Source organism: Penicillium angulare, assembly GCF_028827245.1.
Source record: "Penicillium angulare strain IBT 27051 chromosome Unknown utg000011l_segment0_segment0, whole genome shotgun sequence".
NCBI classification, from domain to species: Eukaryota; Fungi; Ascomycota; class Eurotiomycetes; order Eurotiales; family Aspergillaceae; genus Penicillium; species Penicillium angulare.
Genome location: NW_026623170.1, coordinates 1,059,435 through 1,085,025, shown reverse-complemented (window position 1 = coordinate 1,085,025; position 25,591 = coordinate 1,059,435). Strand labels below are relative to the sequence as shown.

The 25,591-nt window shown below is 46.4% G+C and overlaps 8 protein-coding genes across 8 annotated transcripts; 5 read left to right on the top strand and 3 right to left on the bottom strand.

Moving 5' to 3' along the window:
• Window positions 1–146: 146 nt before the first annotated feature.
• N7478_012559 (translation initiation factor eIF2B catalytic subunit epsilon) lies at window positions 147–2,530 on the bottom strand (the record flags this gene model as incomplete). The annotated part of the gene is made up of 4 exons (XM_056928773.1): window positions 147–2,007; window positions 2,086–2,210; window positions 2,289–2,345; window positions 2,450–2,530. 4 exons carry the CDS (start codon window positions 2,528–2,530, stop codon window positions 147–149), a joined length of 2,124 nt encoding a protein of 707 aa, XP_056773331.1.
• Window positions 2,531–4,398: 1,868 nt separating this feature from the next.
• On the bottom strand, window positions 4,399–6,760 carry skn7 (uncharacterized protein; the record flags this gene model as incomplete). The annotated part of the gene is made up of 7 exons (XM_056928772.1): window positions 4,399–4,913; window positions 4,969–5,170; window positions 5,235–6,113; window positions 6,193–6,336; window positions 6,396–6,468; window positions 6,624–6,640; window positions 6,704–6,760. 7 exons carry the CDS (start codon window positions 6,758–6,760, stop codon window positions 4,399–4,401), a joined length of 1,887 nt encoding a protein of 628 aa, XP_056773330.1.
• Window positions 6,761–8,538: 1,778 nt separating this feature from the next.
• On the top strand, window positions 8,539–9,373 carry N7478_012557 (peroxiredoxin family protein; the record flags this gene model as incomplete). Its single annotated transcript, XM_056928771.1, has 5 exons — window positions 8,539–8,746; window positions 8,818–8,917; window positions 8,981–9,026; window positions 9,090–9,255; window positions 9,345–9,373. The coding sequence occupies 5 exons, from the start codon at window positions 8,539–8,541 to the stop codon at window positions 9,371–9,373; spliced, it is 549 nt and encodes a 182-aa protein (XP_056773329.1).
• A 1,144-nt stretch (window positions 9,374–10,517) lies between these two features.
• Window positions 10,518–12,600, top strand: N7478_012556 (epsin; the record flags this gene model as incomplete). The annotated part of the gene is made up of 4 exons (XM_056928770.1): window positions 10,518–10,590; window positions 10,783–10,852; window positions 10,933–11,153; window positions 11,216–12,600. The coding sequence occupies 4 exons, from the start codon at window positions 10,518–10,520 to the stop codon at window positions 12,598–12,600; spliced, it is 1,749 nt and encodes a 582-aa protein (XP_056773328.1).
• Window positions 12,601–14,634: 2,034 nt separating this feature from the next.
• On the bottom strand, window positions 14,635–15,893 carry N7478_012555 (uncharacterized protein; the record flags this gene model as incomplete). Its single annotated transcript, XM_056928769.1, has 2 exons — window positions 14,635–15,363; window positions 15,459–15,893. 2 exons carry the CDS (start codon window positions 15,891–15,893, stop codon window positions 14,635–14,637), a joined length of 1,164 nt encoding a protein of 387 aa, XP_056773327.1.
• A 2,718-nt stretch (window positions 15,894–18,611) lies between these two features.
• N7478_012554 (sulfotransferase family protein) lies at window positions 18,612–19,331 on the top strand (the record flags this gene model as incomplete). The annotated part of the gene is made up of 1 exon (XM_056928768.1): window positions 18,612–19,331. One exon carries the CDS (start codon window positions 18,612–18,614, stop codon window positions 19,329–19,331), a length of 720 nt encoding a protein of 239 aa, XP_056773326.1.
• Window positions 19,332–19,473: 142 nt separating this feature from the next.
• On the top strand, window positions 19,474–19,743 carry N7478_012553 (Aminoglycoside phosphotransferase; the record flags this gene model as incomplete). The annotated part of the gene is made up of 1 exon (XM_056928767.1): window positions 19,474–19,743. The coding sequence occupies one exon, from the start codon at window positions 19,474–19,476 to the stop codon at window positions 19,741–19,743; it is 270 nt and encodes an 89-aa protein (XP_056773325.1).
• A 2,236-nt stretch (window positions 19,744–21,979) lies between these two features.
• On the top strand, window positions 21,980–22,918 carry N7478_012552 (uncharacterized protein; the record flags this gene model as incomplete). The annotated part of the gene is made up of 2 exons (XM_056928766.1): window positions 21,980–22,087; window positions 22,148–22,918. The coding sequence occupies 2 exons, from the start codon at window positions 21,980–21,982 to the stop codon at window positions 22,916–22,918; spliced, it is 879 nt and encodes a 292-aa protein (XP_056773324.1).
• Window positions 22,919–25,591: the final 2,673 nt, after the last annotated feature.

Below are 25,591 nucleotides of genomic sequence, written 5' to 3'. Positions count from 1 at the left end.
TATTAAACCACTATACGAACTTCAAGCTGAATCATGGCTTAGAATCGTATTTACGCATACCTAGGTATGAAAAATCTGGAACAAATTCTAAACAATTCATCAATCCATAATTCAAAATTTTATCTCGGTGGTATACGACATCTGATCTACTCATCATCGCTTTCATCTTCCTCCTCCTCCTCTTCCTCCTCACTACTCTCCTCCTCCTCAGCATTAGCCAACCACTCCACAAACTGCTGCGCCTGAGCGCGCACACTCCTCATCTCCTCACTCTCACTCGACCGTTCATCATCCCACCACTGCTCATACGCCTCCTCATCAACAAGCTCAAGCTCATAGAGTTCCTTCGCCGCAAACAGCAGTATATTCCCCCCCTTACTCCGATGCACAAGATCGGCCTGCAACTGAAGTAGAAAGTCAACCTGATCTTTCTTCAACTCCTTATTCCGATCGAAGAGCGTCCGATCCACAACCTCTCGATAAGTAGAGAAAACATCATGCACAGCGACACCAGCATTCTTTCCGGACTCCATCAACTGAGAGATATATTTCATAAATGAGGAGACGATCGCGCGACGGACTTGGTTGTCTGAAGCGTTTGCTGTCATGCGGAGAGAGACGAGTTCCAGTTGAACGACGTCTGCGGTGACACCGTCACGGAGAGAATCGAAGATACTGACTGATGCGTCGTTGTGGAAAGTATCTTGTTCCTCAGCGTTAGAGAAGGAGCTTCGTGCTGAGTGTGGCCAGGATGAATCGGAGATATCAGAAGACAGTGTTGAGATAGATGCGGAGGATGACGATGCTTCTGGATTCCGATAAACAAGACCAGATGAAGCAACGCTGACATCGTCATCATCATCATCCTCATCATCATCCTCATCTTCACCCTGAATGAACTCGCGACCTTCACCATCTGCACCCACAACTTTAGGATCAGTAGTAACAACACCGCCATCTCGGCGGGACTTAGTAATTCTCTTCCCAGCCTCAACCGCCACCCCATCCGCAATCTTAACACCGTGTGAAACCAACGCGCCAGCAGCAACGGTACAATTCTTCCCAATAACAACACCATCAGCAATAATCGCCCCGTTCACAACGGTATTATCACCAATACTAACACCTTCCCAGATATAAGCGCCCTGCAGCTTAACTCCACGACCGATCTTACAGTTTCTCCCAAGCACGGTATCGCGAACAGTAGTCTTATCACCAATACTAGTTCCCTTACCGATAACAGTACGACGACCAATGACACATGATCGCGCCAATGTAACGCCCTGTTCCTGGTAGAGATTACTCTTTCGAAGAGCATAAGTGTGACCCGGCAAAAGGTTGGTATCAGGACACAAAGGATATGTCCAGCGAGAAATAATATCCTTGCTAACAGCATCATAGGCTTTAAGGTTCCGTACGCGCGCAGCATAATCATCCTTAATGATGTGTGTATGGATAGTCTTCCCGTTCAGCTCGTAGTCCTTCAAAACACCGAAAAGGAAATGCTTTCTCGGAGACTGGTAGTCGAAACTATCCGACCATAAGCTTAAAACATCAGGCGTGCAAATATCCACGCTAGAATCGATAAGATCTTGTCTGATATCCAGCTCAGGGTGCGTAAGAAGGATCTCAGTATCAACGTTCACACGCGCAGGTCTTTCATTAGAGTGATGATCAATCTCTTCATAGTGAAGACATCTATCTTTCGTAGGATCGATAACGAAAACAGGTGAAACAGAAGAGGATTTTGTGCGGTGGTTCCGTCCCGCTTCCCTCAGGACCATAGTCATGATAGCGTTCTTGTCCTTTTCACGGCGTGCGCGGTGCTTAGTGAGTGCACCTTCAATGGGCATGTTACTGATAACATCACCGGATACAACGATGAAGTCGCCTGTGATAAGATGCTTTCCGTCAAGGTCACGCATAACATCGCCGACGGAGGCGGATGTAGATTTAAGGAAAGTGAACTGCTTGAAGGGGGAAGAGGCAGCTCTCCATTTTGAAGCGCTGCAGAAAGAAAGAACTCGTCAGCTTTGTCTGGAGAATGACTCAATGCCTGGCATGCGCGGGACAAACGTAACGTACTTGATGTATTTTTCCAATAGATCTGAGTGCGCACCCGCGTAAAGGAAGACCTCCTCTACACCTGCATTTGCCAGAAACTGGAGTGTATATTCGATAATTGGCGTATTGGCCAATGGCAACAAACACTATAACCCTCACGTCAGCCCTGCGGTCCCAATATATTTCCATAGCAAATATCCCATATATAATTCGAATACACATACACGAGGCTTATCGAGGGTAAACGGTTCGAATCGTGGCTCAAAGGTATCCGCCAGGACCTAACGAGAAGAATTAGCCGCTATCCCAAACACATCACATCACATCGCAAAAGAAGAAGAAAAAAGACCAGCTCCGCACATTCAGCGAGAGCATATTCACATACCACAGCCTGAAGCGTATCCTCTACCTCATCCGCAGTATTAGCCTTAGGCTTTGAGCCTCCGCCCTTCTGCTTAGGGCCCATCGCAGGAGATCGAGATCCTAGAAACAAAGTTATCAGTCAACAGCCTGTACCGATGCGAAACGCGCAGATCGCAAATCGCATATTCCCAGCCAAGGGAAAGCAAGCAAGATAAGCACTCGTACCTAAGATGCGGTTCAGCTACAGAGAAGTAGACCAGATCAAAAATGCCAGGTCTCTTTCTTGGTAGCTATTCGTCCTGCAGATTCGTTGTTCGGCCCTTCAAAGTCACAAAAAACCCCGCCAAGCCTCGGTGACTCCCACTATGTTTGTACTGTTTGCACAAAGTAACGTGATTGGGTTTGTGGCGCGGGTAGATAAGCTCCAGCCACATTGTTCAGCCACAGCTTGAAGCGGCTGAAATTTCAAGTTGGGATTTGACTTTACAGAACCACTTGATTGGCAAAGGGGTTTTCAGGATTAATGATAGCCATGTCTATGAATATAGCCCTAGAGGGTGAGTATCCTTACTTGTGTATTATCATGAATAACAAGGAAACACATTTTATACAAGTGTATCAACTAACAATCAAGTCTAAAAAAAGAAACAGCATCTCACTATAGCCAAGCACTAATATAAGTCACATCTCAATATTGATATCCAATCAACCAAAGTAAACAAGTCATACCTCTGCATAACAAGGCTGATGTTGCAATCTGCCTACAGTCCGAACTAATGATGTACCTAAGGGGTACGGGACCCACCCGTGAGCCAGAGCAGTCCTTGAAAATCCCCGCGGGTCTGGGCCCCTATAGACCCAATGCATAAACGTGTCTGTTATATAAATGCCGGTCTAGACTCTCAGCCCTTGCGAGCACGGGTTCGTCCGTCTTGAACGCGGGAGGCGCGTCGTGTGGATACCTGGTTCTTGTTTCCAAGGTACATGGTATGTCTTGTCTTGTCTGTGCAGGATTTTTGCAGTGGGCGGTTGTGGACATCTCGTGATCTTTTGGGGAGGGTTGGGATTCTTGGGAATCGGGGATTGTGACTGTCGGAGATATGATGGTGATCTTCAGGCGATCTTTAATTGAGCACAGGCGCTTTTTGTTGGAGATGGTCTAATTCAGGCTACATATGTGCGGCGTAGTCCGTAGAGTTAAAGGCTATGCTGGATAGTGGAGATGCACATAATGACTACCTTCTCGAATAGGATAGACTGTCCGGACAAAGTGGGACCTGAATGTGATGACAATCGGTTTGTTGAGAATGGATGATCACTACATATCATCTTAGAATAGATCATCTCTCCACTGTGCACTCACGATACCTTGACACAATGGTGGATCCGACCAGCACGTCCTTCCTTACCTGCTCACTCTGGATCCTGTTAAACAAGGTAATTTTGTTAGTGCAAGGAAATACAGGGAGATGAGACATAGCTCCAATGATAGATCTAAGAAAGTGAAATAGATACTAAATATCAGGAATAAATAAATAAAATATGTTGTGTAAATATATACTTGTCGAAACAAGGGCAGGTATGGAAGGAAACCCAAATGTTTTACTTCCTTGCCCCTGGGCAGTGACAAATACCAATGTGGTAGATGCATGAGAAAATAGTTGAGATGGCATCAGAAAGTGACGACACGTGAAAAACAAATTTCGCCACCCAAGATAGAGCCTGCAGAAACGCCATGACCTGTAAAATATAGAAAACCGTGACCAACGCAAACATCCGAACAAGCACTAGCAATGTACGATTTGGAGACCTCATTATAGACAGTGGGAATCGTAAGAGAAATAGACAGTGAGGGAGGCTGCGGAGAGGTGAAGTATCAAGCGAGGGGAAGGAAGAGATAAGAAAGAAGAGAGCTCGATAGCTTGTGTATATGCGAGTGGGAGGAAAGGAAAGGTTAGGTTGGTCAGGGGTTTAGCCAGGGCGCCCGGCTTGGACTGTCATCATCGGTTGTGGTTGTGGTTGTGTGTACAAACGTTGTCTTTTAGCCATATTCTGACCATCGGGGGCACCGGCCATTTCGGACATTTGTCGGCGATGTTGGGACGGAACAGGGGGTCCACTCGAGGGAACAGCGACTGGTGGAGCAGGATATTGAACGCCGTTCTGATCGACGGCATATGCTGCTGGAGGTGGCGCACCTGCGGCAACATACTGTCCTTGCATTGTGGGCATGTTCGGTTGCACCGCTTGCATACCTTGGAACTGTCCGGGTGATTGCCAGTTGTTCATAGAGCCAGCTGGTGATTGGCCGGGTGAACTATCTTCTTTGATCGAATGTGTTGCTGATGCTTGAGTAGCCATAGTGACGGGCACCGGGGGAGCACCCTCGATACCTTGGGGCATGGTCTTAAGATGTGTGAGATGTGTCTCCAGCATGTCGAGGAGGCTTTTGCGAGTAAACGGTTTGGGTAGAACATCATTCATGCCTGTTAAGAGTCAGCCATGAAAATCCAATGAAAATGAGTCTCTCGCTCAACTTACCGTGTTGGTAGTATAACTGTATATCATCACTGCGAATATTGGAAGTCATGGCAATGATAGGAGTCTGGTCGAATTGGCGAATGAGATGACAAGCCGATACACCGTCAAGATTTGGCATGATGATATCCATCAAAATCAGATCGTATTTTCCTCCACCCGGCCCTGCGTTCTGCATTTTTTGGACAGCTTGCAATCCATCAAACTATATGAATCATTAGCTCATATCATAAAATGTCGAAAAAAAGAACTAGGATATGTCAACATACGGCATCATCAATTTCACAGTTGAAGGAATAAAGGAATTTGCCACCAATCTGTCGGCATGTCTGGTCGTCCTCAACCAACAGGATCCTTGGCATGCGTATCCAACCAGGATCGACGTGATTAGTCTTCTTTCGAGTATCCGGTTGTTGCTGGCGAGGCTCAGAGGGCACCTCAGCCTTAGTAGGCATCGGATATGGCACGTTGTTGATATGTTCGCTATACATGGGATCGATTCCATTAGTAGCGCCCACAGGGTAGACCACCTGTTCCAAGTCCCCGCCCATCTTTGAATACGCAAGCGCTGGGTTAGGCGGCGCGGTGGTAGCAGGCCGAACCATTCCATTTCGAGCGGGATCCATTGTCGGTGTAGCAACGGGTCCTGCGACGGCGCCCTTTTGATCATTACCAAGATTGAACTGGAACTCAGCGTTCATGTCGTTCAACAACTTCGAGGCCTGTTGTAATGGTGAGGAAGGGTCGTCGTCGACATTTCCAGCCTGCATAGGACTCATAGTTGAGCCACCCTGCCCTTGGAACCCAACAGCTGCCTTACTATCCCTCCGCTGGCGCGCATCGACCGAAAGCAAATGGGTCATCACCTGATGAATAACATTCTCATGGTTCAACACTGTTTTTTGTACCCGCATCGTTTCTTGCAGCATCAGCTGATGGTCAACGGTGAGTTGAGCATAACGGTCGGAGAGGTGTTGAATCTGCTGCTGCTGGGCGAGGATCTGCTGATTGAGGAGGTCGATCTGTTGGGTAGGGACAGAGTCGTCTGAAGGTTGAGCCTGCTTGCGGGGGGCAGGGGCTTTGCGGCGAATATTATCCAGGGAATCCTTGCTGTTTGCCCGAAACTCTGGATGCTTGAATTCCCAAGCCTGTGGCAAAATCAAAATAATGAGCCATCAGTATCCCGTTATCCGATTTTGCTGGGGAGATCAAGTCGCGAGAACCCACATTTTGTCCATACGGAGACTGACCACTCTCCTCGTTATTCTGGCGAACCTTGTGGAAGTCGTACTTATTCAGTTGGCGCACGAAACTGGCAAAGTTGCTGTGTTTGAAGTGTTTGGGCAAGATGGTCTTGGTGAATTTCTCACACTGGCATACCCTGTTAGCTTACACAGTGCGACCGCACCCAACACCACGGGCGCATTTACCTCTAGGACCACAAAGCTATCCCCTTCATCACCCCAGCGCACAATGGACGCGTAGGAAGGATCCTCCAGCATTCTGCGCGCATTGTTGGTTAGAAACTTGCTTTTTCGGCGATCAACGATGGTATACCTCGTTTTCACTGGAGCGAAGGAGAGGGGGGAGGCGAAAAAAACCGGGATCGGAGGGGAGAAGGAAAGAGAGGAGGCACGAATAAAAAAAGGGAAACTCACTTGTACAGCTTGCGCACCTAGAACGAAAAAGATCAGCATTTTGACTCTATATTATAGACTATCTATCGCGAAAAACTCACGAAATCGCTGGAGTTGCCCGCGGGGGCGGCATTCGAGGTCTGGCCTGGGCCATCCATGGGGGGCTAACCGGGTCGCGACCGGTCGAAGAAACAGCGGGCTGGGCCTGGGTGTTGAAAGATATTCCGTGTTATAAGTAGGTGGAAAAGAGAGATGGGAGGATGGAAGTCAATTATGATCCCCCAGGCGAACTGAAACCCGGATCAAGAAAGGGAGTCTAGGATCTTGAAAGGAAAAAAAAAAAGAAATCGGGAATTTGGAGAAATCAGAGAGACAGAGAGACAACTGCTGGGACTGACTGGGTACTGCCCAGTTACCAGGTTTGGCGGTAGAGCCGTGTACCAAAGTTACTGCGCAGATACAGTCATATTACATCGCCTGTATTGATCGTATTAATGATTATAATTATGATTATGATTGATTATAATCACCTGCAGATATAATACAATCTGCTATTTTATTATTTATTCTATTAATTATATTTCATCCATCATCGCCCTGATCGAGGCACAGAACATTCCGGTCTTCTGCTTTCCTCCGAAAAGTCCGTTTCTAAGGTTTGAAGGGCTTGACCTACATGATGCACTGATGCACTGATGCACTCCAGCAATGACATGAATTGAAGCATGTCGGATGTCAGTGCGCACGAGATGGAGGGGAGGGGCGTAGTCTGGTCTAATGCTGCGCATGCGCATGTATACCCATGTATACGCACACCTAACAGACCACATAGTGTTATTTATTTTAGAAGGTTTAGTTTGGGTCCATGAAAGAAAAAACAAGAAAAAAACTTCCAGGACTGACCAAAAAGGGCTGAGACACTTTGAGGGGAGCAGACTCTGGCTCCACCGACAACTTTGGGTCCTAGTGACCGACAAAGAACAGTGGGCCACTCGTTCAAGTTCTTAGTGGTTCCCACACGCGTACAACACACCATTGTTTCCACCAGGGTGCGTTGTCTGATGGGGCTTCATGAATAGAGAGCAAAGAAAGAATAATAAGAATTCTAGACAAACTCATTCTCTGGATTCTGTATAGCAGAGTAATGATTCGTACATGTATACGTCAACAGAGTCATATACGAAGTCGGTCAAGACGAACCGGTTCGTTCTACTCCGGAGTCTCGGGAGGGATCCATTCACTATATTAATCGATTAATCTACTGTATTCTAGTACTCTGGTTGAGACTTTCAAGATGGAAATTTATTTAGAGTTGTCGGGATACCATATCAGGCCTTAATAAAAAAAATAAAAAAAAGTACCAGGCATCAAAAGTGGATAGGGCGTACTGGGCTTCAACGTTCATGCAGCTCGGCCGCAACGCCTCTTGGTCCGTTGCTTTCGCAATAGTACCACGCGAGAATTGCCTTTCGACGTCATATCTGATAAACTATATCATATTGCATTTTTTGATTGTTCTACATAGTTGCCTTCTTACCGATTATCTGATTTTGAGAGTCACAATGACCGTCTTGTGAGTACACTTAAGTATAGGTACAGTTATACTAGTGGTCTTGAAGGCTATGCTTGGCAACGCTCATACCTACACTATCTAGCAGTTAATAAATATATTCAAAGATTCCCATAGTGCGTTTTTGAGTAATTGTCGGGTTAAAAAGTAAGTTGAATTCAAATAGAGATGGTTCTGATGCAGGCTAGTGTTAGCCGTCAACTGGTCTACGCGCGAATGAAGATCGGCGTGCTGCGGGCCATGACGAAATCCCCGAAGCTCCCATCGCAATTATCAACGCCCTTTTCTCAACCTCATCCCTCTCAGTGACCCTCCTCACAATCCTCCCCAGTCCGCCCATAACCACTCAATTCCATCCAATCCACCATGTTTGCCGCTCGTCGTCTCGCCAACAGCGTTCCCCGCGTTCGCACCCAGACCGCATTCTTCCACAAGACCGCGCCCGCATTCGTACAGAAGGGCGATGCCATCCCCGACCTGAACGTTCTGGTCGAGAACTCCCCCGGCAACAAGGTTAACCTGGCCAAGGAGCTCAAGGGCAAGGGTGTTATCGTCGGTGTTCCTGCTGCATTCAGTATGTTCAATCCTTCACGAGAAAGTCGAGAAAACAACAAGTAGCTAGACCTTGCAGGCTAATTATTTCAGGCCCTGCTTGCTCTAGCACCCACGTCCCCGGCTTTATCAACCACCCCAAGCTTAAGGAGGCTGGTCAAGTCTTCGTCGTCGCCGTCAATGACTCCTTCGTGTAAGCAGATCAGGATTATTGCAGCATCCCGCAGCGCAATGGTAGCTAACGCGACCGATACAGGACTAAGGCTTGGGCCGATTCCCTTGACCCCAACGGCAAGAGCGGTGTATGTTATGTCAAATAAAAATATCGATGTGAATGGTATGGAATAATGGCTGATATATTCTAGATCCGCTTCCTGGGTGACCCTACCGCTCAGTTCACTGAGGCTCTTGACCTTACCTTCGACAGCACTGCTATCTTCGGTAACCACCGTAGCAAGCGTTACGCTCTGCTGGTGGAGGATGGTAAAGTTAAGGAAGCTTTCGTGGAACCCGACAATGCCGGACTTAATGGTAAGTGCTGTGCTGTGCTGTACTGATTTCTTCCGATCTTGTCCCTGACTATGCGTGGAACTCGTCACTAACTTGAACTTCCGGTTTAGTCTCTGCTGCTGAGAAGGTCCTCAGTTGAACATCTCCTGTTTAGACTCTTTAGTGCCATGAAAGAACACTTTTCATACCCTTGCGTATATACAAAGATCACCAGAATAAATAACAATTCAACTTGAAGATACAAGATGGCAATTTTTGGTTGTATATCTGGAATGGAGCTAGAATGGAGCTAGTAACAAGCCGCTGCCAGTAGTAGATGTAACCTCCGAGGGCCCTACCACCACCTTCCCTCGTTTAGATCTTGACAGAAGACCCAGGTAAATTTGATCCTTCCAAGGTTCGGAGCAGGAATTATATTAAGATAATTATGTTATTGTAATTGTCTTATTGTAGCAAGCAATTGATCGTCAATGCTAAATGGCTGCCTACAAGTACAGACAAGGTCGGACAGACTGACGCGGCCTCCTTGCCACAGTGTGGCGGTGAACTATGTAATCCAAAGTAAAACAAACGTGCACGTTGAAACAGGTTCGAGAAGGCGAAGCCTGCAGATCGGGGATTGGACCAGATATTTTTCTGTTTCGTACTCTGATTGAGAATGTTTGATTTGTGTCTTCCCGGTGGCGTTTAGTGTATCGAAAACGGTATTTGAGGCTGGAATGTGTGGTGGACAGGGTTGATAATAGATATTGGGATTCAATGTAAATAGAGAGAACAGTATGTACTGCCAATGGCAAAATCGAAGAGCAATCCGATGTACAGAGTGCATTGCAGACCCTTTCTATATATAGTTGATGTCAGTGTGTTGGTCCCTTGACCCACAGTCTATCTCAAGTGCTGCAGTGACTGTTACCGCGCTTCGTCATTGCCAAGACTTGTCTTCCCCCGTTCCAGCCACAGTCCCCTCTCCTGCATCTCTTTCTCTCTTCCAATCTGATCTTTAACTGGCTTCTTTTCCGATCTCTATGAACTGTCACCGTGACTAATCCCTTACACCTTTCATTATCCCCATACTTTAACCGGCTGAAACCTCCCGCGTGACACCCGCCTTGGGCTGCTATACCGGAGCCTTGAAACCGAGTGGGCTGTGAGACTTGGCAGGACACCGCCGCTCCAGACACTAATTCCCCGACCCTTCGATTCAGTTTCCACTACCCACCCAACCTACCACCTTTCTTCCCCTCCTTGAGCTCATCTGCGACCGTCGCAGATAAACCGACACCATGTCGAAGGTTGTGCGCAGTGTCAAGAATGTCACAAAGGGGTACTCTTCTGTCCAGGTCAAGGTTCGAAATGGTACGTCTGGCTTCCTCGGTTGCGTCGATAGGAACATCACCGCAAGTGTCGGGTATTCTGGCTTGTGTGCTGTGCTACTGTGACTGTGTTTCGCGCTTGTGTTCTGATCATTCATACGGCGCTTTACGATCACTCCGCTGCCCCTGGGATTGTTGGAAATGGACCGTCACGCTGACTGTCCTTATCGTATAGCTACAAGTAACGATCCCTGGGGCCCGACGGGTACCGATATGGCTGAAATCGCGGCTATGACTTTTGGAAGGTAGGTTGGCTGGTCGCCTTAATTCTGAGGTGCTCTATCTGTTGCAGAATCCCCTGGCCGCTGACATTATCTACGTGTAGCCCGAACGAGTTCTACGAGATCATGGATATGATCGATAAGCGACTCAATGATAAGGGAAAGAACTGGCGCCACGTGCTGAAGTCGCTGAAGGTTCTAGATTACTGTCTGCACGAGGGTTCAGAGTTAGTAGTGACCTGGGCTCGAAAGAATGTCTATATCATCAAGACTCTGCGTGAGTTCCAGTACGTTGATGAGGAGGGTCGCGACGTGGGTCAGAACGGTATGTGACAATCTTTCTGTCTCTTCATCCGCCAGAGGATGTATATACTGACATTTGCGCAGTCCGTGTGGCCGCAAAAGAACTCACCGCGCTGGTTCTGGATGAGGACCGCCTGCGAAGCGAACGATCTGACCGCAAGCTCTGGAAGACTCGTGTCAGTGGACTTGACGAGGGACAAGGATTTGGCAATGAACCCCCTCGCCGGGAGCGACGAGCTAGACGCCAGGGTGCCGACGAGGATGATACCGAGTACCGACTAGCTATCGAAGCCAGCAAGGCCGAAGCCGAGGAGGAGCGCCGACGACGGGCCAAGGAGACAAACAACGGCCACGAAGATGAGGACTTGGCCAAAGCTATAAAACTCAGCAGGGAAGAGGAGGACTTGCGCAAACGAGAATTGGAGGAAAGCAACGCCCATGCGCTCTTTGACGACACTCCGGCTCAGGTTCAACCTACCGGGTTCAACCAGGGTTATCAGCAGCAGGGTGCGGTCGACTGGTTCGGCAACCCCATCAACGTTCAGCAACCCATGACCACCGGATACTTGAACAACCAATACGCGCAACCTACTGGATTCCAGCAGCAACCCACTGGTGCCAACCCTTACGCGAATGGTTACCAGCAGCAATCCGCGTTTGACCAGAATCCCTACGGACAACAGCAACAGAACAACTTCCTGCAACCTCAGGCTGCCGCTCTTCAGCAGCAGAACACTGCATTCCACAACAACAACCCATACGGTGCCAACGATGCCTTCTCCCAGCAGCAGCAGCAGCAGCAGCAGCAGCAGCAGCAGCAACACCAGCAGCCTCAGGAGAACTACCTGTCCGCCGGTACCAACAATCCTTGGGGTTCGAATCAGCCTGCCGATGCATTGAGGCCTATGCCCACAGGCTCGAACAACCCATTTGCTCAGCGTACTCAGAATCAATTCAACAGCCAACCCCAGTCTACAGGACCTCCATCCCTCAACACACTTTCAGAGAACCAGGCAACAACGAAGTTCAACAACCCCATTACCCAGTTCTCTCAGACAAATCAGCAGCCATTCAATCAAGCCTCTCCTCAGACGCATCAGAACCCAATCTCCAACTTCCAAGCTCCTCAGCCACCAAAGAGCACTCCTCCCCAAATATCCCAAGACCCCCACACTGCTCGCCTAAACGCCCTCCTCGCTTCCGGCGAGGGCCAGGACACTTTCGGCAACGTTGGAGACCTTCGTATCCCAGCTCAACACACTGCACCTGGCACTTTCGTTAACTCTGCTGGTCAAGGGTTGGACCGACTCCACGCTAACCAAACGGGTAGCAACCCCTTCTTCGGCCAGCAATATACCGGTGTGCCCCAGCAAACAGGCTTCATGCAACAACAACAGCAACACCCCAACAGTAATCCATGGGGAGCTCAGCAACAGCCACAGCACGGTAACAGTCTCATCGACCTGTAATCGATGTCTGTGTCTGTCTTTCCCCAGCAGCGCTTACGAACTGGACTTGTTGATACCAATCCCTTCTCTTTACTTTACCCCTTTCCTTTTTCTATAACACCACGGTCTCCTGATTTCTGATTCCCTTGCTCTTTATCCGTCTCCGTCTCCGTCCTCGATCTCCGTTTCAATGTGTCCGTCTCTCTGCGCCTCACTCGTGCATAAGTTCAGTATGACAAGAGTCATTGCATTTTGTTTGTGTTTGTGCCTGATCTAAATACAGACTCAACACAATAGTTATGCGATCGCCTTCTCTTTGTTTACGGACCTGACAACTACCCATTCTCCGTCATTTCCTCTTTCCTTTACCCCACACTGTGTTTCTCATTTGTCCGCTGCTTCTTTGTCGTTAGGATATCCTCACTTCACAAAGTTCATCATATTTTCTTCTTCTTCTTCTTCTTCTTCTTTCGCTATACCTACTCTGTAAAAGTGTTTTATACAACTGCCTATCAAGGCCACTCAAAATGAGTTTAAGATATCCCACAGCACCATCCGCTGAAAGAAGGCCGTGAGTAGAACCCAAGCTTACACTAGGCAACATCAACATCGTCTTCTGATTCGCCAAAGAAGCGCAGAGACATCTTATCGTAGTCTACAAAGCTAAAGCTTCGAACATTTCTTGATGTTCTGCAAGATGTAATGTAGATCAGCTAGCTGTGATCAAAATCAGGATGCACACAGCAGTCCATTCCCATTGGATAATTTCCTGGATCTCATATATTTTCGACCCCTTCATACATGACATTGTTATTACTAGTAGTCACTAAACTCGATATGCATAGCAACATCACCACTATACACTATGAAGTGTGACTAGTTCAGAGTCCTACCTGTTTCAAGTGCATAGTAATTGAAACAAACTTGCCTCCTAAGTTTGCGCTCCGTGGCTCGCTCAACTTGAAGTTCCTTCCAAGGTTTCTTTTCACGGCTCGATATTACTATTTCCCTCTTGTTGGACTGTTTGCACTACCCCGGTTCCAAGGTTTCAATCCCTCCGTCCTGCTATAAACCCCGGCCATAATGACCGACCACACCCCCTTGAAGTTCCCTTTGTTATTTATCTACTATCTCGTACGAGAACAAATATTGCACCAACCTTACAAACCTTGAAGAAAGAACACTTTGTTCATACAATGGTCCACATTCGACAATGAAAGTGGAAGCTACCCAACAAGGGGATTTTTGTTACGCACGAGGCGCATCCTCTAAAGTCGGCACCATGTGCCCCCTATTCATATCGAGATAGACGAGGTGAGAATAGGCTCATAGTAATTGTTGAGCACTATGTTGTTCATACGGGTTATCGGGAGGCTTTGGCTGATGTTAGGAGATTTGGGTTTTAACCATGGTCTCGACTGGAAGCTCATTCTACGAGGCAAGGGGGTGATCATTCGGTTGTTTATAGAGCCATGAGAGCTCTCGGATATTTGAGCAGAAATATCTAGGAATTTATCGTCTCTTACATCGACTTGTTTGTCTCCAGTAATTTAAGGGCCCGTGAATCGATGAGATTTGACCCACACATGCAGTATTTTAGGTACAGCAACTTGTACTAGTAGGTATAATATTAAGACATTACACGTTATTTAAGTTCTACTTCGCTCTATTTATGTCAAACTTGAACAATCGAGAAGGCCTGGAGATCCCGACCAGGCCTCGTTCGAGGACGAAGCAACTGATGCTGATGCATGAGAGTGACGACCAATTTGGCGTTATCCTTCAATATCCTTTGACTCTCGACACTGTTTTGAATGAAAAGGACGAAAGTTATGGGCTTATTTTGAACTTATCTCCACTCTAGTCACCTTTTGCTCTTATAAAAACGAACACTCCTCGGAGTCATCATCATCGTTGCTTTGTTCCCTTTCTTAGACTTTTCCATGTGTAAGATACATACATGAATAACTCATGGTATCAAGCTCCAGATAGCGCTAAGAAATGGAAGCTTCAATAAACAAGTATTTTTGTGGGGTTAAAAGGCTGAGCCAGATACTATTTAAACACATATCGATAGTCATTATAATCATCAATATAAGTGTATCGAATCAATTGCCCACGGGGTGCATCTTTTGGGGTCCAAAGGTCCTCACCCATGCACCGAGTCACCTCTTGCGCCCAATCAATATTCATTCCAAGCTCTCTGATCAACATATCACAGCGAACTAGTAATTGCCAGCAGTATCTGAGATATTTCGCCAATCTCTCGCGGTTCTCAGGATGGAATGGATCATGAGGAATTTTCACTCTTCCCTTTGGTGAGTAGTCAGCAAAATCTAATATCTCTATTGACAGCTCAGCTGGAAGCCCCATTGAACGTAGGATAGAGTGGACTTCAAAAATATCATCGTTGTCTGGATCATATTGGAATTCTTCGCGATTAAGGTGATGATGGAGAAGAAAATCATGATATGGAATTCGACCATATAATGATTCGTCGTCGAGGAACCGCGGGGACTTGTAGTCATGCGGAGGCTCGGTTGCAAGCATCTGGCGGTGTGGATATACCACCACTGGTGAGACACGATGAATTATGGAGTTCCGGACTAAGATCTGGTATAATTTGGTGTTTCGATAGTCTCGCTCTTCAGATCGTCCGGAAGCAACGTCCCATGTTTCAGGAAATGAGTATATAGCATTTAAACCGATGTATGTCCTCAGTGCTTTCAGGTATATTTGATTCCATCCGAGCTCATATCCCTGGATAGCACGGTCAGTCACAGGCTCAACTGGACAAAATGATCACTCTCTGGACAAAGGCCAGAAGAGAAATGGACAGCTGCCAAGAGAGATAGTACAACGAATATATCGGCACTTACATTACAGCCGCATTCATCAATGTTATGCCAGCCCTTAATCGCCACATCCGGGTGTGCACAAGCACGAAGAAGCGGTTCCATCTCTCCATATAAAACCAAAGTCTTCATTAGCTCCATATTGAAGTATCCAGGCGATTGCCCCGTATAGAAGTGGTAGCATTCACCATATACATATTGCCTACAAAAGGCAGACATTTTCCGCTCATGTAGTGGTAGAATGGGGCAACAAGGTCCCTCTCCTTCGCCGGACTGACAGAACCCCCCACTGCAATCGAATTCCCCCGGGCTTTCTGTCCGCCATTTACGAACGGTCGGAAAGATTTTGGCAGCGATGGGATCACCAATAATATCTTCATTAGAGTCTGGAGGATCGTAGGTAGGGGGGTATTTCCTGCGCTCGCAATTTGAATGCTCCTCGATATTCTTTGCGAACATATTGGCAAAGTGTGTGAGATCTTTGTGTTGATTGGGCTTAAATTGAGGATGAAAGTCTGAGAAGCGTCCTTCTGGGCGGGATCTAGCTGACCACCGTAAGTTTGAGGTCAGGCATGTCCATGGGATATTGTGGGCTTGATGTGCCATGCTTGGAGTGTGCAGATATTGGAAGATGGAGGCACGGTGATCTCGAGTGAGAGATGTGATGAAGAGAAATGCCAATCTCTATGGGAAGTTGCTGGATTCTGTGTTTTGGCGGGGAAAGGCGATTAGCTGCCTGAAGGATCAGGCGAACAGTCTAACCATGTCGTTCATAACTAGGTAACTAGTTAGCTAACAGTAACGTTAGGTTAAGTTAGAGGTATAGCCTGAGGCTGCCATGAACTTCGTCCGGTCTTCAATCTTCAACACCTGGGCATTGAAGTGAAGTCCACTCCAGAGATCAAAGATAGGATCCGCTCTCGGTCCCCACCTCTTCCTTTCTCACCACCCACCAAACGTGAAAGCTTCAACTTCCCAATTCGCACAACTCGCTTTCTTCAAGACTTAACTGTTTACTCCTCTTCCAGGACCCAATTCAAGCTCGCTGCCTTTCTCCGAGTACCCTTTCACGACTCAAGATGGCTCATCAAGCCGAGATCATTCCATGGAAGCGGCTCACCTCTCCCTTCTGATGGTCGACTCAGCCTTGTGACCTTGATGACCATGGACCTAGAGATTCTCGCAGAAGTTTGTTTGAGGACTTCCTCCCCCACAATTGAAGTCAAATCAGGCTAAGGATTTCATACTATTTGCCGATACTTTCGCAGAGGCTATCAAAGCACAGACAAAACGCGAAAGAAAGGAATACAGCAAGAATTACGATACACCTGGCTTCGATGAGGAAGCTATTGGCGATAAACAAATCAAAAAGATGTGCCCGAGCATCCTTCACTTGCTAGAAGAGTTTCAAAAAATTGGCAATCCACCTTTCCATCTCTGTCATGGCTTACCCTGCGAATCAATCTGAGATATTCCGGCTTGTCCTCTTCTACCCCACCATGAGCGGAAAGTATCTTGTTTTCAATGATTAGATCGTGAAGACGGCGCGAGAGATTGTTCGATGTTCAATATGCATCTATCGAGAATTCTGATATTACACGGGGAAATGAAGCCATTGTTTCGCGTCTGCGCTTATCGAAAGTCGGATCCCTCGCAGTCTTGGACACTTGATGAAAAGAACAGTGATGTAAGTGTCTCTTAGCCTCATTCAAATTAGGTTTCTTGTCTTCAAAATTTCCTGTACGTTTTTCTCACGTTGGCTAATCTTTATCTGCAGGGCGCACATGTTTCACAGCTGAGCCCAATTTACAGACAGGCGCTAACGGGGTACATTGGGTTCAATACAATACACGCCTTTCCCCAAACATGGAACTCTAGTTCTGGGAGAAAACGAAACAAAGACTATCGCAATACCAGGCTCTATCAAGTCATGGTTCGGGGTTTGTTAACGACTGTTTGGGGCAGAGAAGCGGTACCATATGCAAATCCACATATCCTTGGAACTACGCGTCTCGTGTCCCCTAAGCCCACCGAGAAACGGACAGCACGATTCGGGGAGAACTATTATTTAGGCCGGAGACTCTATGGGTGCATTTCATACAATGACTTTCTGCTGTATGAGAATCTTAGCAGTGAAAACACCGGATGCAACCCCAATAATGCTGACGTTGAGGAAGTTAGATCAATCTTCTATTCCATGAAACTGCCACCTGAACTGATTCATATGATATTGGAATTCGCCGACTATTCTTCCACGGGGAACATCAAGGTGCCCCATGACCCCTTCCATCCAGCCAATCATGACGAACCCACTAAATACCTTGATCATTACTGGAAACTACTGGTAAGGAGTCAGATGCTTGCCAAGGAGCTGGGAAGGAGAATAGATTGGCGGCAAGAGGGAGCTGAGTGTATCGGCTGCCGCCTTTGGTTCAGCAATAACTGCAGCTTTAGACATGTGGCCAAGCGTGTTCAGAAGAGAGGTAGGTGGCGTGTGGAGCTTGTACAGTAGTAGATTGAGCTTGCGCACTCGTAATTTTTTTTTATTCCAGTTTCTAGACCCTTGCTCTGAAGGCTAAGCCTTATGGATCTTAATATTGTTGATATTCTGTACTCCGTAGATGTGATGGCGACCCACCGCGCTAGTACTAATTCGAAGCTCAGTGCGAGGATCCTCCTGGCCAAAGCGTTTGGGGGCCATTCGGAGTACGGAGGTAAATCTTGTCAGTCTTTTCTGTCAATTTCACCCAGAGCCCCACATACTTAGTAGAATAGGCCAATCAATAAAGAATTACCTTTTGGTTAATGTCGAGGTCGGATAAAGTTTGAGCTTGTCAAGAGCTGGGTTGATCAAGGGGTTGTGTTCCCTCCCCAAGACCATATAAGTCTGCGAGATATCCTGGGAATTTTGTATGGAAAATAGAAAGGCAAGCACAGTCTTCAATTCTTTTCGATACAACAGAATCAGCGTCACTAGTGCATATAAATACCATGGCCACAGTACAGGAGCGACACCCAGAGCTATTTCGCCCTGTAAACAATGGATCTCCCCGCGGAAAGAAAAGAACAGTTCCACTAGAATGTCTATGTTTGGGCTTCAACCGCACAGGCACAGCATGTAAGTCATCCCAACCAACAAAGAAAATCATAGAGTACTAAGAAATTTTCAATTCAGCAATGTGCAGCGCGCTCGAGATCCTCGGTATCCCCTGCTGGCACTCAATCTACTTCTTCTCCGATCGGTTCGGCGACATCGAAATGTGGCAAGAAGGTTTAGACAGAAAGTTCTTTGACGCCCCAGGCCCAAAATACGGCCGCGAAGAGTTCGATCAACTTCTTCACGACTTCGGAGCCGTCTCCTCAGATACCCCCGCCATTTCATTCGCAGACGATCTCATTGAAGCTTACCCCGAGGCGAAAGTTGTGCTTGTCGAGCGGGAGATCGAATCATGGTACAAGAGCTGGATGAATGCTGTTATCAAGAATACTTATGAATCTCCTTTTGTAACATTTGTCTATACCGTTGATCGGTGGTTTACGCGGCCACTCGGGCGGGTGCATAAGTCTTCGTTCAAGGGGTGGTTGGGCATCGACTCAGCGGAGGATGCGAGACGGGTGAGCAGGGAAAAGTATCGGGAACATTATGCGCTTGTGAGGAGACTTACGCCTGCGGAGAGATTGTTGGAGTTTAAGTTGACTGATGGATGGGGGCCTTTGTGTAAATTTCTGGGCAAGCCTGTGCCGGATGTGCCGTTTCCTCATGTGAATGAGAAGAAATGGCTGGATGAGAAGGTACAACTGGGTCTGCGGCGTGGGATGAAGCGAATGGCATGGAAGGTTTTGGTGTGGGGGTTGGTGCCATTGGCCGTGGCTGTATTGGTATATCAAGGTCTATGAAAAGTGAAGTAGATTTTCAAGTTATATGTCGGTTGTTCATTTGTTTCATTTTGACCGATCTGTGTACTTGCCCCGGCTTACAAATCCTTTGCTCGAGTAGGGTCCTTACATGCTATGGTGCGATGATTTGAGGCCGGCAAATATGCTACTGGGCAAGAATTTGCAGATAACTGGTGTGGTAGACTGGGAATTTACCTACGCTGCGCCTGTTGAATTCTCTTATGCGCCACCCTGGTGGCTTCTCATCGAAAAACCTGAGTGCTGGCCAAATAGCATCGAGGACTGGGAGGGGCTATTTGAGCTTTGTCTCAAAACATTCATCAGGGCAATGAAGAGCCTGGAAAATGCAGAAATTCAGCAAGAAAGGTTAAAAGAAGGCCAAAGGCTCTCTGGTCCCATGCAGGCGAGTTGAGAGACTGGAAACTTTTGGATAGTATACGCGGTATTGCATAGTTTTGCCTTTGATAAGATATATTGAAACAACTGAAAGTCCCGAGGAAGGGTGGAAAACGCGCCTGGATTTGCTAAATGAGAGCGAGAAGGATGATATGGAGCTACGTGTGGCTCGCAAGCTGGAACAAATAGAGACTAGAGCTCTATCGTGGGACCCGGATAAGATACTAGTCTTCCTGACCTTTATGGTTAGACATTGTGATATAATCATATTTGAGACAATTAAAAAGAAGAGAAATTTCTATAAGATGTCGGCTCTCCAAAGGCTCTCTTAAATAACAAGACATTGTGATGAGGTGCCTACGATCTACCAGAATGGAGAAGGTGCGAAGAACAACGAACAACAACGTTGAGGAAAAGGGAAGAAGAGAGAAGTATGCTACGTAACACAAACTTACCCGTCCCAATAGAACCGACTATTTACTAGTTATACTAGTCCCTTATAATTTAATTTACAGCAACAGTCAGTAAGTAGGTAAATATTGAAAGATAGTAGATAAGGTTCGAATATCCAGCGATAAGACTAGGCTGATCTTTTTAGCTTCTAAGTGGCCCGTTAAGTTAATATTGTACCGTTTATAGAGGAAAATAGATTGTTGTAATATAAGACTGGTGCAAATCAAGAACTAAGCGACACCACCGGAATTTATTCCCGAGGTATCTAGATGTAGCTTCAAGTTGATTTCCAATCATCCTGATCTTGACATGGTGTATATAGCTTTATATATTCCCTCTAAGAAAACAATTCAGCTTTCTTTGAATTGCCATATTGTATATATCCAGTTAGCTTAGTTATCTCTAAAATACCCAATCTTCATTCAGTCACAACAAAAATCGGAATAGTAAAAGCTGGAGGATGTTGGTGGGCCTATTGATGGAGGGTATATAAAGCGACACGCAAAGCCACTGTCTCTGCCCCACTGACTACAAGAGCAATCCATACAACAAGTGGGATAGAGTCAACGACATGTGGTAACTCGTTGATTTCAGCTTCAGTGGCATCTCGCCTACCAATACATTCTCGTTGGGATTGAAGGTCGGTTGGTACTGTTGCCTCAGATACTTTTATCATTCTGAACTTGATAATTCTCGGGCAGAGCTTGCGGGGCGTCTCATACGAAGTACATTAGCGTTTTCGGACTAAACTTACCGTCAAGATTTCACCAAGTAAATAGCTTTTCCTGATAGCCCTCTAAGCAGAACTTAGTCCCATCTGGCAAAAGGTGCGAGTCAATAAGCTCGTGTTAATGGGGTCCCTAATTTTCTGAAAGCAAAAAGGAATCACCGATGACAGAAAATGGTGCAATCGTTGGAAGAGTGAATTTGGCTGGCGTTGACTGTTGGATGGAAGGAATGTACCCCATGTACGACTCCTTAATGGGCAAGGATCAGCGGAATTCAGCCAGCCGTGCCCACGTATATCTTCGCCACCTGTGGAGTCGAATTCAATCCAGCAGTAATCGTTTGCGATGGGCGGCGCTTTAGAATAAGCGGCATCAATCACGTAAAATGAGCTATATTGATATCAAGACTAGCAGGGATCGTGCAGGATCCAACTCTCTGTAGAATTTTCACACCTTGCTAGATACTGTTGCGCTCTAGGGTCGGAGTTAATTTGTTCAAGCTTTGCTGAGAGTCGGTTAGAATGCAGATGGCACCACCATCCATGTCAGTGACGGCATTTGAAACTAATATATCTTGCCAATGGACACGGAACATCAAAAAGGACTCGACACTCATGGAAGGACATTGGTCAATTGGTAGCCGGCGCAATCTATGTCCACGGGCGGCTGGATCCGACACCGTGTAGGCATCAGCTCTTTCATAGGATGAATCATGTATAAGTGGCTTAGCACCCTAGGTTGAAGCAATTTTTGACCGTCGAACACTAACAACACTAACATCAGCTCTACCGAAGCGATATGCAGTGTTAGTACCTCCCACGGGACCTATTCCGCGCACCACAAACTATGCCTTTTTCGGATAGCGCTGGATAGTTAACTATAGAAATTTGATGCTTGATACCCCAGGTGTCTATGCGCGAGACTTACTCTCATCCCGACTCCTCTGATTTACACCCGAATCAATACGGCCATATTGCTAGACTCTAGGATCCTTTCGGCTTCCTTTTTAAAAATTTATAACTCCAGAATTCGTGAAACTGTTCTGCGAAGTTCAACCATTTTATTTGGATAATGAATGCATCAGCTATACTCTCCGAGTTCGACAAGCTTGTCAACTCCGGCGTCGTGATATACAACGATGAGCAAGAAATAATTGAGTACACCGATGGAGAGCTCAAGGTAAGCGTAAAGAACATACGATCGCGAGCAAAGAGTATCACGAGCCTAACTATTTCCTAGTTTCAATTCTGTCTCACATCTGCTCTCGCCAAAAAGCCAACCATCCAGATGTCGTCCCCGGAGAGTGATAAGAAGAACGAACCACAACCTCAAAAGATAGAAGGAAGCGATATTAGCATCACTGGCTTCGAGATTGGCGAGGCTAGCAGCACTCACTTTCTAGTAGCCAATAAATTCTGCTGGGCTAGACCTCATCTCATGCTGGTAACTTCTGACGGATACCAAAGGCAATATGAAGCGCTAAGTCTGAGTGATATCAAATCGGTGTGGCATATTCTGTCTACCATGGATAACGACTATGTTGCCTTCTATAACTGCGGCCAGGATGGAGGGTGCAGCAGGTTGCACAAACACTTGCAACTAATACCAACACCAAAGAACATCTTTGCATCATTCCTCGATCTTGAGGACGCTGAAGAACCCAATGTACCCTTTCAGTGGTTTTATCGCCGCTTGGACCCTCAAAATACTACGCCAGTTACTTTACTGAAGGTCTACAATAGCCTTTTGGACGAAGCAACAAAGGTAGGGAGACACCGGGCTGAGCATGCCTCTATTGCTTTGCCCGATGCTGCTTGTCCGCACAATTTCATTCTCACAAAGCGTTGGATGATAGTGCTACCAAGGCGCCGAGCTGGGATCAACAAAGAGGCCGGAGCCAATGCAATTGGTATGCTGGGCTATATAGTTGTTGCTACTCAGCGCGAAATCGATAATTGGATACGCTTGGGATTAACGGGCTCGCTGGGTGAGCTTGGAGTACCCAAATGAGAGTATCCAGGAATATCAACATTGAACTCTTCGAAGAAAGTTCTTGATGCAAGCTATGTTTTAATTTAGAGAATAACGTTTTTTTAAGTTTCGTTCAATAGACAAATATTATTTTTAACCTCCACTCTTTGTGTCTCAAATCCGCAGTATAGAAGCTGCTGACGAAGAAAATGTCGTAGATCAGGCAGTACGTTGATTTCTTACGGAGAGCTGGGAAAGTCAGCTCTGCTGGTGCACCAAGTAATGCCCTCCAGTAATATGCCGTTCCAGCTTGGCAGCTCTATCACTCACTTTGGCAATGTGCTTGTTGCTCACCTGCCATGTGTCGAGAGCGTATTTCAAATTGATAGCGTAGTTGACATGATTTATGCATTAGCTGAACACTCATTTAGAACACGTAATTGCTTCTAGGCTTTCAAAGTCGGACGGGAAGAAGAGCCGAATGTAACCATCCTACCAAGGGGTGAAGAGAAAGAGAAGCCGATGATTCCCGCATGTTCTATAGTATCATCTGGCCGGGCCGACACTGGGGCTAGGTCGCTCGTTGAGGAATAGAATCTTAATACGACAAAACTGCGCCATATTGCGCAAGAAAGTAGTTTTTGCTGAAAAGAAATGGATCTTATAACGATCGTACTTCATATCACTATGCAGACGATCCGGAAATATTGCGTATACCCGGCTTTAAGATAGAGATGAGTTACTTTAAGTCATTACTCGCGTGCTCTGTTCCCAAGGTTGTGCTTGAGTAGATTTCCCGGGTTTAATTGGGGTAGACAACCTGGATCAGTGCCAGCAACGGCCCCAGTTCTGATAAGGGGGCTGAGTGGGCTACGGATGAATGCAGCTACACATGTGCCGTCAATAATTCAAAGTTACCAGCTCAAGCAATTGAATGTGTCTGCATGTCGGAGTATTTTAAAAGCCGCTTTTAGAGGCTGTCAGGACGATTGAGCCCATGATGTCATGATAGACCATCTTGCACCATAATAGAATATATATTTGGGGATGAATACTAGTCAAATTCTCCCAGGCTACAACATAGTATGTATTGAGAATTTCTATGCAAGCTTACAAATTATCAGTTGGCCATTCAATTTATTATTGAATTATTCTCCACACGACAACCATATATTATTCAATGAAACACAATCGAGATGACTGTTGTCAACAAGGATATCAAGTCCATGGCCTTGTCCGACCATCCTCGCAAAGACGGGAAGCTCTTAATCGTCCTCTTCGCGATAGAGTAGCTTTGCATTTTGGAGATATGTCTGACCTGGTACCCTTCTTGAGATCTTGGGTGATATCCCAATCATTGACGAGATTTACCATCTTGCTGCCCAGTTGGTGTCTCGTTTGAGACGTTCTTGCTGACTAGTGATGCCAATCCCATGGGAACCCTCCGGTTGTTAGAAGCAATGAGGATTCTTAATCTAGGACGTACAACCAGGTTCTATAGTGTAAGCTTTATACTTAATATCGAGATGATCAAGTCCAATTTATATAGGCTTGTACCTCGGAACTTTACGGGACCAACTTCCTCAGGGGGGTGTTGCGTCAACAAGTTCTCCCTCGCAGCCCATGAGCCCTGTGTTGTATGTCCAGTCGCTCTCATGTGTGACTATCTCTCGGCTCGAGCTTCATCGCCTACTCTTTGGCGATACTCTGTATCTGAGGTACGTACAGTTGATCAAAAAAGATATACACAAAGTCTTTGAGGTCATCTAATAATGAATATAATCTCAACTTATCATATTTCACACATACTATCAAGCAAGATAGCGAGTACGGTCATTATAACCATACCATTCAGGTTTCATGCATAGAATCTGGTTTTATCAGCAGCACAACTGTCACCTGATCTGCTAGAACAAGTTAAATCAGTGAGGTTTATGCTCGTAGCGATACTTATGTGTACGGGCATAGCAATTTAGACAACTTCCACGGACCTGATTGGGCGTACATTTCTGTTCCGACACAAATCAAGAAATTCGAAGCAATGGCACTAGTCCAAAAAATAAGTACAGGAAATATTGCATTGGCCATAATTCCAGGGTTGCGGCTACCAATCGATCAATCAACCAAATCAAATCATTGTGATTTGCTCGCTAATCTGAAGATTCTGGCTGTGTCACGCATGGTGGAAGGATATAACACTGGCTATGACGTCACCGTAATTTGAATAGTGTCCATTTGTACTGTGAATATTCAATATCTCCACCTTGATTTCCAAGCTATTAAACTCAGCTTTGGGCGTTTGTATTCCCCACCGGATTTTCCTTGTTGTTGGAACTTTCGCATCCACTTTGTAGGTCCCGAGTGCTCCGCTGTGCCGGTTCTGCTGTACATCGGCCTCACTCCACTAAACCCCTATCTCCTTAAATTTTATCTTTATCCCCGCAAAATCATTCTCATGACGATGTCTGTAAGCCGAGTGGAGAGTGGTCGTGCAAAGCTTCGGACCTTTTAAGAGCTCATTTTCCCAGTCTGTTTCTACCAAGACATGCGATCTCACCTTTCAACCTCAAGAATTAGTCCCAAAGATGCTGATCACAGATGTAATCCTTCCCCACATGCCGCACATTTTCGTGCTAGGCATTGTGGCGTTTTTGACATACAGTATATGGCAAAAATACCTGGAAAGGGGAAAACTTCCATTGCCGCCCAGTC